The 14,701-nt window shown below is 56.0% G+C and overlaps 1 protein-coding gene across 2 annotated transcripts; it reads left to right on the forward strand.

The window, feature by feature from the left end:
- Positions 1–2,669: 2,669 nt before the first annotated feature.
- Positions 2,670–11,559, forward strand: SNCB (synuclein beta). Of its 2 annotated transcripts, none has more exons than XM_082723161.1 (6): positions 2,670–3,113; positions 3,632–3,761; positions 6,585–6,626; positions 6,847–6,965; positions 10,453–10,542; positions 10,912–11,559. In XM_082723161.1, the coding sequence occupies exons 1-6, from the start codon at positions 3,054–3,056 to the stop codon at positions 10,942–10,944; spliced, it is 474 nt and encodes a 157-aa protein (XP_082579287.1). In that variant the 5' UTR covers positions 2,670–3,053; the 3' UTR covers positions 10,945–11,559. The 2 variants fall into 2 exon arrangements, with proteins under 2 accessions (XP_082579287.1, XP_082579288.1); XM_082723162.1 differs by having other exon boundaries at positions 2,670–2,985.
- The last annotated feature ends 3,142 nt before the right edge of the window (positions 11,560–14,701 follow it).

Consider the following 14,701-nt stretch of genomic DNA (forward strand, 5'->3'; position numbering starts at 1 on the left):
AATCTTCTCTCATCTCATCCCTCTGCCTCTTCCCCAACACATAATAGGTTACCTCCTAAACAACACCCAACTGTCCCTCCAAACCTGTTCCAGCCTCACTGAGGCTTTTCTGGTTCGGGCTCCACCATCAGTCCTAATGGATTCTGCCCCAGATTTCTCATGTGTCCCAAACCCTCCAACCATTCACCTCCATGTGGTCCCACAAAATGCAAATCTCATTTCAGTCTCTCTGGTGCTTAAAATCCTTCAGTGACCTCCCAGTTCCTACGACAGAACTACAACACCCTTCGTGTGGTCTTTCTCTCTTCCCCCCTCCCTCCTCTTTGCTTCTTCATCATCTATTTTGACATTCGGGGGTTCTTAGTTGAGAGTCACAAAAATCGTTTCTGGCTAATTTAAGCAGATAAGGTTTTTATTATCCAATACTGGGCAGCTCAGAAACTCTCCAGGAAGGCCAGAGATTCCCCCTTGAAGACAGCGCATACTGGATTAATGCTCCAAATCACACTGCCAAGCACACTCTAGAAGGTTCCCCCGATGCTACAGCTGGGCATGGACAACGTGGTTGTGCTGTTGGTGCTGGATGCACCCAGAAGCAGTATCACTGCTGTCCGTGGTCCCTAGTAGGACCTGCCACCACCAACACCACCAGCCCTCACCAGAGCTAAGAGTCCTCCTTCCCTGCTAATTCATGTTCAAGGCTGGGGCTGAGGTGTCTGGGGCTGAGGTCACAAGTCTAGGCTTCGAGGAAGGCTAGGAAAGCACTTGTCAGCTCCCAGAGGGGGAGGTGGGCCCTGCCTCAGAATGTGGGGGACCTCCCCAAACATAAGAAGGAGACAGTTCCAATGCTGAGAGGCCAAAAATAATAAGAGACATCACCCATGCTAGCTTTTAGCCTGCTTCCCCTCTCTCTCTCTCTGCCTGCCTCTCTGCCTACTTGTGATCTCTGTCAAATAAATAAATAAATAAAATCTTTAAAAATAAATAAATAAAAATAAAATACTATTCAAAGTAAAATAACCAAACAGCATAAGAAGGAAGGTGATAAAATGTAAAAAAACTTCCCTCCTTGAGTGCTCTCAGCCCCATTTGTCAGGGGCAACTGCTATAACCCTATTTTGGAAGTCCTTGTTGGCATGATCTTTGTATATCTAGATGTAAGTATGTATATATGTGTGTATAAGGGGTCTTATGTAACTGTGTGTGTCTATGTATCAAAACTGACTAGTTCCCCACACTGCAGTTTAGTACCTCCCTCTCTCACTTCACACCATTTCTCCATACACTGCCATGTCAGTACACATGAATCCTGCTCATCCATTCACCGGACAGATGTCCCACAATTAACTAGCCAGTCCCCTACAGATGGACATTTGCATTATTTTCAGTGCTGTAGTGAACATCCTTGTACAAACAGCTTTGTGCGCCTGTGTGAGCAGATCCAAGGAATGAATTCCTGGAAGGGGAACTGTTGGCTCAAAAGGAACATGCATTTATGTTTTTGGTAAACATTGGCAGACTGCCTTCCAAAAACCATGCACCAGTTTGCAGCTTTTCATCAGTGGCCTATGAACACTTTCCCTCCCAGGACCTTGCACTGTCTGGCTGCCTCCTCACCTCATCCCCTGTCATTTACCCACCCTGCATTTCCAGCCACAGTGCCTTTGCCCATGCTCTACCCATAGCCTAAAATGCCATTCCAGCCTGTCTTCCAAGTAAAAACTTATCTCTCCCGTGAAACGTAGCACAGAGGTCACCTCCTCTGTTCAGACTTTCCTGATTCCCCTGATCTGCTGTAGTCCTCTTCCTCTGGGATCCCATAATTTCTTGGGCATAATTCTGTCGCTGCTCCAACTGAGCACCTATGTGTGCCTGGCATTCTATGGCCATTTGACAATCTCCACCATAACCACACACCAAAAAATGGTCTTGTCTAATCCTCATTCACGCCTGGCTATCCAGCTGTACTTCCTTTTATTTGTTCCTAAGCACAGTCCTGTCTCAGGACCTTTGTATGTGCAGCTGCCTCCCTATGGATCTTCCCCATATTGGCCAGGATGCCTCTCTGGGGTCTCTGCTCCCACTGGCCTTCCCTGGCCACTCTGTCTCAAGCAGCCTCCTCTAGTCATTCTGTTACATCACCATTCCATTATCTTCATAACATTGCTCACAAGCTGAAACAACCTTGTTAGGTTTAAGTGCTGACACGTTTGTTTTCCCATCTCTGCACACACACAAACACATCATTGTAAACTCCCCAAGGGCAGGGACCTTGGTTTCCTTTTCCACTGTCCCCAGCCTCAAACCTGCCTAGCATCTGTCTAAACGTTCAATCAACATTCGTTGAGCGAGTCATCTATTATTTTGCCGAAAAAGAAACTGGCGTTCAGATAGGAAGGCTGAGTAGCCCAAGGTCCCACAGTTAATAAGAAGCACCCCTGAGATTCAAACCCATTTGAACCCCAAAGCCAACTGCAGACAGTATGTCTTCCCTACTCTTGGAGCTCTGCATTGTCTCCCCTCCCCGATTAGACTCTCGGGGGCTGAATGCGGGTCTGAAGCCCAGAGGTCCCCAGCGGCGCGTCGAGGGCCGGCCCCGGGAGGCTAGCGGGCTCCGCGGAGATGTCACCCTCCCCGCCCCCTGTCAGTCAGGCTGAGGGGGCGGCGCGGCCGCCAGAGGGGGCGCTGAGCTCAGAGCTGCCGCAGCGCCCGAGCGGGAGCCCGAGCCGGAACCGGAGCCGGAGCGTGCGGTCCCGCAGGGCACAGGGCGCGATCCGCGGCTGGCGACGCACCGAAGGTCCGGGCATCGCTGCGCCCCGGCTCAGGGCCCGCGCCCCGCCTGCTGCCGACCGACCTGGGCACTTGGCGAGGCCCCGATTCCCCCATCCGCCCCAAGCCCACCCCAGCCCGGCCTAGCCGAGCCCCTGCGTCCGCTCGCCGCAGCCGCAGCCACTCCTCCATCCCCAGCCCGGGCCCAGCTTGCAGGTGAGGCCGCCGCGCTCCGGACGCCGGGGTCCGGGAAGGGGCTGGGGAAGGAGAGGGGACTGGGCGGGATGGGGAAGCGGCTGGGAGCGGAGACGGGGAACCCGCGCGAGAACGCAGAGAGGGTTCCGGTAGGTGCATGTCGGTGTGCGCCCTGGGGTGTTTGTGTGACTGCTGCCCTGTGCCCGCAACTGGCTGGGTGGCCGTGTGCTCGTGCTTCCAGGCCCGTGTGTTCCTGTGTGTCAGGGCGTCCGTGCGCGTTTGAACGTCTGCGTGTCCTGTATGTGCACGTGAGCGTGTCGGTGGAGAATGTTTGTATGTATGGTCGTGTGACTCTGTCGTGTATACAGGCAGGCCCCCGGACTTCGCGCCGAGCCCAGCGCCCCGATTGCGCGGGGCTGCAGGTTGCAATGCCCCCGAATAACCGAGTCAGTGGCTCCTCCCGCGTCCCCGGGTTTCAAGGACGCGGGACGTGTCGCGGCCTTGTGGCCTCCCGCTGGGGAGGGGGTATGACAAGGAGGGGGCCCGGCCTGGAAGGGCGCCGGGGTCTCAAGAGCGAAGGGAAGGTGGGTAACCAGCGTCCCAGGGGAAGGACTGGGGTGAGGGTGCGGGGCCAGCGCACCCGTGCCGGTGTGTTTGCCCTCCCCAGGCCGCCAGGATGGACGTGTTCATGAAGGGCCTGTCCATGGCCAAGGAGGGCGTCGTGGCCGCCGCGGAGAAAACCAAGCAGGGTGTCACCGAGGCCGCGGAGAAGACCAAGGAGGGCGTCCTCTACGTTGGTGGGCAAGGGGCAAGGTTTCCGGGGCTCTGCGGGGTTTGGGGGTCCTTCGAGGGAATGGGGCCAGGGTCCTTGGAAGGAGGGAGTTGTCCACGGAGGGGTCTGGGTAGGAGAATATGAGTCAGCAGATGGGGCGGGGTCAGTAGGGGTCACTGGGGACACAGCCAGCAGAAGGAAGGAAGCCTGGGTCAGTGATGAGACCTATGGGAAGAGGAAAATGGAGGGAAGAGTTGGGGAGAGTGGGGCTCAGCTGAAAGGCTGGGGACAGATGCATGGGTCAAAGCAGACAGCCTTGTTCTTACTCACATGATTACTAGTTCCTGGTGTTTAGCCCTTATTCTCTGCCGAGTACCCTGGGAAATGCCATAACATCCATTACCTCACGTCGTGCCCCTCACCCATTCCACAGACCAAGAAAAGTGGGCTTCCCAGAGGTTTAACTACAGTGCTCAAGGTCACACAGCTGCTGAAACCTGAAGCTGGAGTTGGAGCCAAGCCTCATAGACTCCAGAGCCCCTGTGTTACTGGGACTGCCCCTTAGCCCTCCTCTCCTGCAAGGTCCACCTCAGAGCCGGTGTTAGGGTCTTCCCGCCTCCCGATGCCAGGAGCTCCATCCTTGCCTCTGGGTCCCTTCTCTTTGCCGCTTCCAGCTGTGTGAAGAGAAAGGCCGAGTGATTAAAATCTCTCATCCTAAGTGTGAGAGGAGAGGGAGCCCGCAGGGGCATTTGCATAAGGGGATGCAAGGCCCCAAACTGACGATTAGCGAATTTCCGTGGTGATTCAGGGCTTACCGGTGTGTAGTAGGCAGAATGATCCTTTGTGTGGGCGGAAGAGGGCTGGTTAATTTGCCCGTGGTTGTGGCAGATTTGGGATTGTGGCAATTTGAAAAATACCGACTTCTTACTACACGCTAGTAGGTGCCGACTCTCCTGATAGTGATACAGAGCACTCCAGTCGTGGGATCTGACATCCAGCGGCTGGGATGGGGACCACTGCAGTAGCATAATCATAGAGGCTAGCATTTGAGCCGAACCCCAAAGAATAAGAAGCTGGCTGGAAAATGGGGAGTTGGAGGAAGCAGAAAAGGGCTGAAGGAGACAGGGCTAGAGAGCAGAGGGCAGGAAGCAGTGGTGGGGGTTGAGATCAGAAAAACCAGGGAGTAACAGCTCACAAGGGGGCCTTGATGCCCAGGCCAAAGGATCATTATGACCTGCCAGGAGAGATTGTAAGCTAGGGACTGACATGATCTGACTTCAGCGTAGAAAGTTTCCTTGGGTCTCTGCGGAGAGACCAAATGCAGGGAGGACTGATGAAGGGTAGTGTAGCCAGCCGATGAGGGTGGCAGGAACTAGGGCACAGGTGATGGAGATAAGTTGGAGGCTTGAGCCCACACCTGCCAGGCCCCAGCTCTGGCCGCCCTCCTCCTATGTATCTTGCCGCCCTTTCGCTCCTATGTATCCCTGGCACCCAGCTCGGTCTCCCTGCTAACAGACCTGAAGCACCCCCTTCCCCTTAGTTTGGCACCTCCTGCTCAGGAACCTGCCTGCCCAGGAACCTGCAATGGCCCCCAGTTCCTACACATTAAAGCCTCAGCTTCCTGCAGCCTGTAACTCAACGCCATTCTCGGTCCTGCCTCAGTCCGTGTGTCCATCTTTCCAGGCTCACAGATAGCACTGCTGGGCTCTGTGCAACCCAGGTCTGTCTCTGTGCAGACACCTCTCTGTGCCCTATGGGTGGTTTCCTGTGCCTGAGATACCCTCCCCAGTCTCCTTTTTGCATATCCCCCTGGTCCCCATTTGTCAAGGCCCAGGCACTGCCCCTCCCCTACCATGTACCCCTTAGAGGCTGGATGGAAGTCCTTGCCCCACTACTTGAGGTCTAGGGTACCAAATCTGCTCTTCTCTTACCCCATCTGATGGTGAGCCTTTGGCCTAGGACCTGGCACAGAGCGGGTGCCAACAAATGTTTGTGGGAGGAATGACGGGGTGCAATGCAGCACACCACCACCCCCCACTGTCTCTGGCTGGCTGGCCAGAGCCTGGGGCATTCCTGCCTTCCCATGCCATCCTCTGCTTCTACTAGCCTCAGCCCTCCCAGACACCCATTACCCATTTCAGGGTCTACCAGCTGTTGTCTGTATGGCTACATCCCCGGAATAGGAGACTCCCCACTACTCTGAAGCCTCCTGCCTACCTCCCTGCCCACCTCGGATCAGACAATCTTGCCTCTCCCAGCAGTTACCCTCCCGAGAAGACCCAGCCAGTGCCATGGGTGTCAGGCACCCTCGGACCCAGACCCATCACATACTTGAGAAGCTCCTCACTCTGGCCAGAAGAAGAAACTCACACCCCAGTTAGAAGAGACTCTAGAAGAAATGGAGTGGGGGCTGGTGGGTGTGAGGGTCAATAGGTGGGATGTGGGCAGTCAGGCATCAAGGGCACCAGAGGAACCTTTCCAAATACACACCACTACTATCGCCACCACCACCCCCAGCTCCACCCCTACTCCCACTCTTACCTGCTCAACGAGGCTGAGCAGTGTTGGCTCCCAGGCAGCAAGCATCCCCCCAGAAGGCATGGAGCTCCTTTCAGGTGGAGGAGGGGCCGGCGGTGAGGGAGAACTCGGGGAGAACTCAAAGTCCTCAGGAAGTAGGTGTGGAGGGCTCAGTGCTATGATGGGGGGGGGGCATCTCTGGGATTTGTGATGGCGCCAGGATGCCCACTGCTGACTGGGTCCCTCTGCCCACTCCATAACCACCACGCTTGCCAGAGGCTCTGTTCCCTCAGCTCAGAGTCCTGATGTGTGCTCCTTTTTGTCTCTGCAGGAAGCAAGACTCGAGAGGGGGTGGTTCAAGGAGTGGCTTCAGGTACCAGCCCAGCCCTGGCACAGCTCCCTTCCCTCACCTCGGGCCTGGGATCTGGCCGGGATCTGGAGGGGGGGTGGCAGTGGAAGAGGGCATCCCTAAGGATTCCTGAGAGTGTGCTCCATGAGGGAGGCCAGCTGGAACACCATGTGGGAGAGAGATGCATTTCTTTCTGCTTTACCTGGGCCCCCAACCCCCTTCCCCAATCGTCTCCCTGCTCCAGTGGCTGAAAAAACCAAGGAGCAGGCGTCCCATCTGGGAGGAGCTGTGTTCTCCGGGGCTGGGAACATTGCCGCAGCTACGGGCCTGGTGAAGAAGGAGGAATTCCCCGCTGATCTGAAGGTGAGCTGTCCTCTCGCCATACACACGCACATGCACACACCCACGCGTGTATGCACACACATGGCAGGCACAACATAAACATGCCCCAGTCAGCCGGAGGCACACCTGGCCTCACGTTCTACGGAGCTCTACGAGACTCGGCTCAGAATGAGTTCGCAGGGTGGGTAGGGGTGCGGTAGTCCCTGTGACTGTGCCCCCAGTTCTGGCTGTATACTTGTATCCTGCTTCTGAGTGTGACCAGGACCACTTTGGGCCACGTCCGCATGTCACGGATTGTTTGTTCTTTCTTGTCTTCAACAAGTATCCATGCCAGAGAGGAATTATTCTAGAAGTTGCCATGGCGAATAAGTTCCTATGTTCAGGGAGCCGATGCTATAGTGGAAGAAGATAGATAACCAATGAATGAGATGGTTTTAGACGGGGCTAAGTGCTATGAAGAAAAGACAAAGATGATATGGTAGAGAGTCAAGGTGTAAAGAGACTGCTGTAGTTGGGAGGGCTTCTCTGTTGAGGTGACATTTGAGCTGACCCCCAAGGGATGAGGTGAGCCTTGTGAGAATTGTATTTCAGGCAATAGAACAGCATTGGCAAAGGCCCTGAGGCAGGCATCAGCAAGTGTGGGCCACGGGGGAGAGCTGTGTTGTCCATTGCATACTTGTGCAGACAGGAGAACAGTACCCCCACGTGCATGAAGGAATACACCTTCATTGGGACCCACTATAGCATAAGACCTGTGAACTCTGAAACGCCAGAGTTGGATCCAAGTGCCACTGCCACTACGTCCTGACTCCGTGACCCTGGGCAGAGTCCATCACCTCTCTGAGCCGGCTTCTTTGCCTATAAGACAGAAGATGAATGCAAGAGGGCTTTTACACAAATTAGGTATTTATCAGAGGTTCTCAAAACTTCTGTGTCCATTCAAATCAGCAGGAGGCCAGGTTAAAATACAGACCGTCTGCCGCCTCCCTAGAATTTCTGATTCAGTAGGTCTGAGGTGGGACCTGAGAGTTTGCATTTCAAACAGATGCCAGAGTGATGCTGGTACTACAGGTCCAAGGACCACCCTTCATCACAGGCCTTTACACATTGACCCTTTCGCCTGTCACTAGTCTGGGACCAGACTTGGAAGTTCTGGCTTAGGTCCCGTGTATGCGTTTTACCAGCTGTGTGACTCCCCATGTATTATTGTTCCAAGGATCCTTCCTGTTCACTGATCTCTTATGTGGGCAGGCAGGGTTCTAGACTCAGTACCTGGAGTAACTCACTGAATCTTTATATTCTCTGGGAAAAAGGTACTACAGCATGTCCATTTTACAGATGAAGGAGCCGAGGCCCAGAGAGGTGAAGTGACTTGCCTGCCTCTCTAAGAAGGTACTTGGGAGGAGAAGCTCAGATTTACGGCAGTGAAGTTGCTGGTAGCCGCCTCAGGGCCAGGGTCCGTGCTGGGAGCTGGGGTGCAGAGAAAGCCAGATCTGAAGCTGAGCTCTCAACCTCGAGGGGCCTTTGCCCAGAACCATTTCTCTCAGGCCTCCTCTTCATACCAGCACTTCTGACACCCCAAGCCTCTGCTCACAAGGGAGCTCAGGATCATGGACTTACTATTTAAACAGCAGCCCTTTGAGGCTACGAGGCATGCAGAACCCACGCAAGCCCAGGGTGCACATTTCCAAGTGTCCCCACCTCCCATTCTGCTTCGGTGCCTTACCATGCGACCCTCCCTGTCCCCCCACAGAGCAGACAGCACCATCGCATTTCCCGTCTAAGGCAGCTGAGTCCAGAGGTGAAGTGACTGACCTAAGCTAATGAGTGGCTGGGCTAGGATGTTTTTAAAGTAAACTTTTTATTGAAGTACAACATACATACAAAAAGCACACAGCCCCAATAAATTTTCACAGAGCGAGCCCCCTGTGTAACCAGCACTCACATTAAGACACAGGACATCAGCCCCTCAGAAGCCTGCCTTAGGCCTTCTTCCAGTCCCTGACCCCCGGAACCAAGACAAGGGTAAGATGAGGGAAGATACTGGGGCCCAAAATTTGAGGGGGACACCCACTCTGGGGTCTCATGTGCTTGGCCCTACGAGTGGGGGCCTTCTTAAATGTGTACCCTAAGTGCCTTATTCACCTTCCCTTGGTCCTTGCCCTGCCTCCCTCACCAAGGGTCATTGCTCCTTGACTTCCATGAGCACAGATGAGTTGGGTATGTTTAACCCCATTTCCTTGTTACCACAAAGCACACACTCTTCTCCTGGCTGCTAGTGCTCAACTGTGCGGCAATTCAGCTGGGTGTGATAGGTGCGGCCCTTCTCCCCTCTCGCTGTGCGCCATCCATCCCTGATGGGCCATACTGCCCACCTCCGTTCTGCTACTGCTGGACGTGTGGGTTGTTGCCAAGCAATGAGTTTCAGCTGGAATTTTTAATACTGGGTGACTTGGGGCAAACTTCCAATTCACCCACCTCCTAGGCCTTGATATACCCATCTGTACACTGCGGAAAATGAGCCAGGGCAGTAGCTGTAAACTCGGGTGCCCACGGGGCCCACCTCCACTGGCCACGTGAGGGAACTGAAGCTACCTGGATGGGGGTCAGGCAAGCCTTCTCTAGGCCAGCCCTCCAGGCTCCCAGGATTCTTATCTCTGCCCAATAGGGAGGGACAGTGGTTATATGTGGGGAACGGGGAGGTGGTATAACCTCCTACCTCCAGGGGCCCAGGAATATGCCACCCACATGTGGCCGTGTGCAGCCGTGCATGGACCCCAGGTGATTGTGGGTGGGCGTGTGCAGCCAGCTCTGTCTCATATGTGTGCACACACGTGTGCTCACACACAGGTGGCTGGCCATGTGTCTGGCAGCCCCCCTGCTTGTGTGCCTGCTGGTCTGCACCCGTCTGGGCAGCAGATGCAGGGGGGAGGGGAGAGTCTTAGCTCACACATCCAAGCAACACCATGAGCTGTTGCTTCCAGCTTATCTTAAAATAGCAACAGCTGAAGAAACCAGGCCACACAGGACCCTGGGGGAGGGATGGATGGAAGGTGGCAGGGGAATGGCTCCAAGCTCCTGCCTGGCCCTGTCTCAGAGCTTCCATCTCCCTCCAGCCCAGAGGAGCCTCCAGGGTTCTCTCTGGGGTCCCGAGGCTCAGCAGAGCCTAACACAAGACAGGTAAGGATAAGTCGGTGATGGAGTATACTGTCTATCTCCCCATCCCATCCAGTCCAAATGATGGAAGAGCAGTAGGCTACCAGGCTCTGGGGAGAGGCGTATGGACAGCCCCTCTTCTCACCACTCCCAGCTTCATGGTGATCTAGGGGGATTTCACCCCTCGTGCCTTAGTCCACTTCCAAGGCACTCCAAATAGACAATGGAATTCTGGTTATACAGCCAACGAAGCCTAGCCTTCCCCCAATCGGCCAAAAAAGGTTCCCAGGGTAGGAATTTAGGGGAGCATCTCCCAGCTGTCCTCATGGCCCTGTCCCTTCTCTGCCGGCAGCCAGAGGAAGTGGCCCAGGAAGCTGCTGAGGAGCCACTGATCGAGCCCCTGATGGAGCCAGAAGGCGAGAGTTATGAGGAACCGCCCCAGGTGAGTGGTGGCAGGGCTGGGTGGGGCTTTGGGCATCCCAGAAGATTGCCACCATTCCCAGCTGGGGTGGGAAGTCCCTGAGAGGATAGGGTTGGGCCAGGAAACTTCACACCCCCTTTTCTAGAACCCAGGCCCTAGGAGGTGGCAGCAGAGAGGGAGGACAGATGGGGCCAAGCACTGGGGCCCAGGCACCCCTGCCCAGGGAAGTCCCATCTGTCCCAACTTCCAGGTTCATCCCCTGCCCAGGGAGAGGGGCATGCACTGTTCCTCCTTGAGGGGGAGGAGCCTCGGGGCCAGAACATGGCCACTTGGTCTCCAACCCCTTCCTCTTTTGCTCTTCCCCACTCCACCCCCATCCCTCTGATGCAGGAGGAGTATCAGGAGTATGAGCCAGAGGCGTAAGGGCCCAGGACGGCCCCCCACCAGCAGCACAATCCCTTCCCTGTCCCCTGCCCCATCCCCCAGAACCAGGGCTGTCCTTCTACCCCTTCCCCCCAAACACAAGATCTTCCTTTGCTCCAAGGGGCCCCCTTGGAGCCTGTGTTGGTGTCTGTCCATCTGTCTGTCCTACCCGCCCGCGTGGATCCCTGGGGCCTGGACAGGGCCGGGGCTGCAGCCGTGGCTGGTAGCTTCGCCCCACCTATGTTGCCTCCTCCCCACCCTTCCCCGTCCAATGTCTGCGCGGATGTAGCATGTTCTATGTATTTTTAAAAGAAGATCAGAAAGCAACGGCTCCCCCACACACTCCCAACAGAGGCTCTCTGAGGGTCCTCTGGGCAGCCCCAGAGTCTCCCACCCCACTCCCACAACGACCCCAAGAACCTTTTTTTTTTAGCCAAACCAGGAGCCAGGCTGTGCCATGCCCCCTCCCTCAGCCAGCCCAGTCCGAACGCGGGCGTCGTGTGTCGTGATTGTGGCATGGAGAGCTCCCCAACCCCCGTGTGAGCGTGTCCTGGGTGGGCGGGCCTGGGTGCCTCCCCACTCCGCGTGTCCACGAATAAAGCCAATCTGTCTGTAGCCGCCGCCGCTCGGGCAAGGCAGGGTTGGGCGGTGGGTGGGGGCGGCCGGCGGGCTTCCACGCCCCAGACTACTCCACGCCGCTCTTTGGTGCCTGGCACCTTCAGCCCAGGTACAAGACTGACCACTTCCGGCCTCAGTTTCCCCCACCCCGCCCGGGATGACTCAGGGGAGAGGGTCTGTCTACCCAGACTGGGAATCGCGGTTGGCAGGGAGGCGTGAAGGTGGCCTCGGGCGCCACCTGCTGGACTGTAAAGCGCCCGCTGGGGGTGCAAGGCCAAAGGAAGCCCCTTGCCACCGCAGCGCAGGGTGGACGGGCTCACGTCTCTGTACACGCAAAGCAGGGTCGCGGATGACAACGCACACGCAGACATGTGTGTGCGTACACTGGTCCTGGCGCGCCCGCCTGAGTGTACGCACCCTGGCAGGGGCACACGTGCAGACACGCATGCACGCTTGCTGACCAGCACGTGCGGACTCGCGTGCGCATTCAGTTACGCGAGCCGCCCAGGAGCCCTCGGAAACCAGGAGCACGGGCACTGAAAGAGCCTTTTACGCTCAGGCAGAACGTTTACAGGCGCTCAGCCCTGCGCACAACTGACCAACGCAGAAAGACCCGTCCAAGGGCAAGGGGAATGGACAGTTGCCCCAGAAGGAGGCAGAGCGCGGGCAACCGGCGCCCCATCCCTCTCGGAAAAGCGTTCGGAGGCTTGCGGCCTCCGCAAAGGTGGGCAAGGGTCCTCAGAAAGCTGGGACGCCGGTCCGAAGCCCTGAGCAGATAAGGATCAGCACTAGAGGGCCCCCAACACCGCTTAGGTGTGGGGAAGAAGGGGGCGGAGACGCCGCGGAGAGGCGCAAAGGCCCCGCCTCCGGCGAGGCGAAGGCTCTACTCTGCTCAGCTTTGAGGCTCCCCACGCCGAAGCTCCGCCCCCGCTAGTGACAAGCCCCGCCCCCATCGGTGCGGCGCTCGGGCCGCGTTTGCCGCAGCGGCTCTCTAACCAGGCTTGTACGAGGCCCCACCCCCGCTCATGCGGAAGCCCCGCTCTGCTTTGCCGCAAGGGCCCCCACCAAGTCTGTGCAAGACGTCACCCTTTTTCTCCCGGGTGCGACCTCCTTTCCGACTTTAGCCCTGTTTCGCCCTTCAGCCCCAGGGCCGGAAGGAGCTTGCTCCATTTAATCAACCCCCGGGTGTTAGCGTTTCGTCCTTCCCTGAGTCGTTGGGGGCGAGAGATGGTGCCTGGGTAGGCCTTGAACCCTGCAGGAGGCCGGTCCACTCGGGTCACCTTGGCCTGCAGTGTGCAAGCCATTATTTCCGGAAGTAGGAGGCAGCTGGCAGACGTGCGTGTAGAGAACAAACCGGTGGGCTCAGATCCTCTGATTCAGCATGCAGGTGCCTGGATCTCAGATCCCTTTTGACTGAATTAAGACCCTATTTACAAACCCATTCATCGCGGGGATTGCAAAGTCGTGGCCCTCGTGTTAAATTTGGCCTGTAGGGATGTTTGTGCTAGCCCAAAGTTTAAATTTTTCTCATTTGATTCCAGTTAGTGACAGCCCCTTTCCCTCCCTCTGGTCTTCATCTCATCCATTTTCCTCATTTTTATGAACTACCTGGCTGGTAAAGAATTTGAGTTTGCCACCTCCCCTCCCGCTACCAGCACCTGATTTCCATTTTTGGATGCTGAAACCAGGTTCACCATCTGGCTTGTGGGGAGGTTTATTCTTCCTTCCTGGGTGCCAAGCCATGCACCTGGTTTCCTGCTCAGAGACCAATGTTCTCATCTGCCAGGGTCACTTTAAATGCATTCCAGGCATCCCAGACGCATCCTCAGAAGATGCCAGCCAGCCCTGTGTCACAGGGCACTCCTGACTCTGGGTACACGTGTGAGAAGACACAGCTCATGGGTTTCTCTCTTATGAAAGGATGAAGCCATTTCTCAAGTGCCCAGTAGGTCCCCAGCATCCAACACTTGACTCCATTAATTTTATTTGAAACCATCCTCAAGGATTCCTTGTTATTCTAACTCCCCAATTTATGGAGGAGTGAATGGAGGCCAGAGGGGCGAAGCTGCCTTCTCTGGGTCACATTGCTGGGGAAGTGGCAAAGACCACATTTCAGTCGCATCTCTGAGTCTGAAGCTCACCTCCTTCGGAATTTTCCAAAACGGACTTGCTCTGAGAGAGACAAAGAACACCTACCATAGGGAAACTTGGAAGCGGGTGCAGCACAGAAATCACAGACACGCAATTTCACGGGCGTTGCAAGCGAGGAGGGGAGGGATGAGCTGGGGGTGATGCAGGTGTATCTGTGTCCACGCATGTCTGTGGATGTTGCCCGAGTGTGTTGTGTGCTATTATTTAGTCCTTTGATGATGCCTGCCATGTCTGAGACACGAGGGGCTGCAGGCAACAGCTGTGACAGGACTCACATCCCACGGGTCAGCAAATACTTGGAACAAGATAATCTGGAGTTCCACGACCAACAGAAAACAGTGATGTGAGAGACGATGACAAGGAGAGGGTGGTGACCAGTATTAAATTGGGGTGGTCAGGTCAGGTATCTGAGGAGGTGAGGTTGGAGCAGAAACGTGAACAAAAAGGGGGATCGCATGGGAAGATCTGGGGAGAAAAGCACTGCAGCAGAGGAAGGGCCCACCTCTCTGTGTCTGTGTCCATGGCGGGCGGACAGTCAGTGAGGCTGAGCCCGGCCCAGCCTCCCAAGTCCAGCCCCACCTCACCTTCCCTTCTTGCGCCTGTGCTCTTTCTTCCACCTGGGTAGCTGCCCTCAACTGTGCCTGTTGAAATCCTTTCCTCCACTGATCTTCCCCTCATTCTCCAACCACAAGTGATTTCTTATCACCCCATTCTGCTCAGCTGGGCACTCAAGGCCCCACCCCCCACCCCTGCACCGCCCCCATGTCAGCCCTGGCGGGCCTTTGCTGGCTGGCTCATCTGAAAATTGTCCTCTTCCCCTGACAAGCGCTGAGGGCTGTCCTGGTGTTCCTCCCATTTGCCTGTCTCCCTCCCAGTCTCCCCACCCCCACCCCTAGTAATCTGGCTCCACAGCTTTCTCTGGAACTTTATTTTTGTTTTCTCCCTTCCCTATTTATAGCTCTCTCCCCTCCGAACCATCCCTGCATCC

The sequence above is a fragment of the Mustela nivalis genome (genome assembly GCF_964662115.1).
Source record: "Mustela nivalis genome assembly, chromosome: 3".
Classification (NCBI taxonomy): domain Eukaryota; kingdom Metazoa; phylum Chordata; class Mammalia; order Carnivora; family Mustelidae; genus Mustela; species Mustela nivalis.

What these genes read in the sequence shown, in the direction of transcription:
- SNCB (XM_082723161.1), top strand. Translation starts at nt 3,054, where the DNA reads ATGGGGAAGCGGCTGGGAGCGGAGACGGGGAACCCGCGCGAGAACGCA. An exon ending in AGAACGCAGAGAGGGTTCCG is followed by an intron (nt 3,114 to 3,631) that starts GTAGGTGCATGT and finishes TGCCCTCCCCAG; the next exon opens with GCCGCCAGGATGGACGTGTT. An exon ending in GGTTCAAGGAGTGGCTTCAG is followed by an intron (nt 6,627 to 6,846) that starts GTACCAGCCCAG and finishes TCCCTGCTCCAG; the next exon opens with TGGCTGAAAAAACCAAGGAG.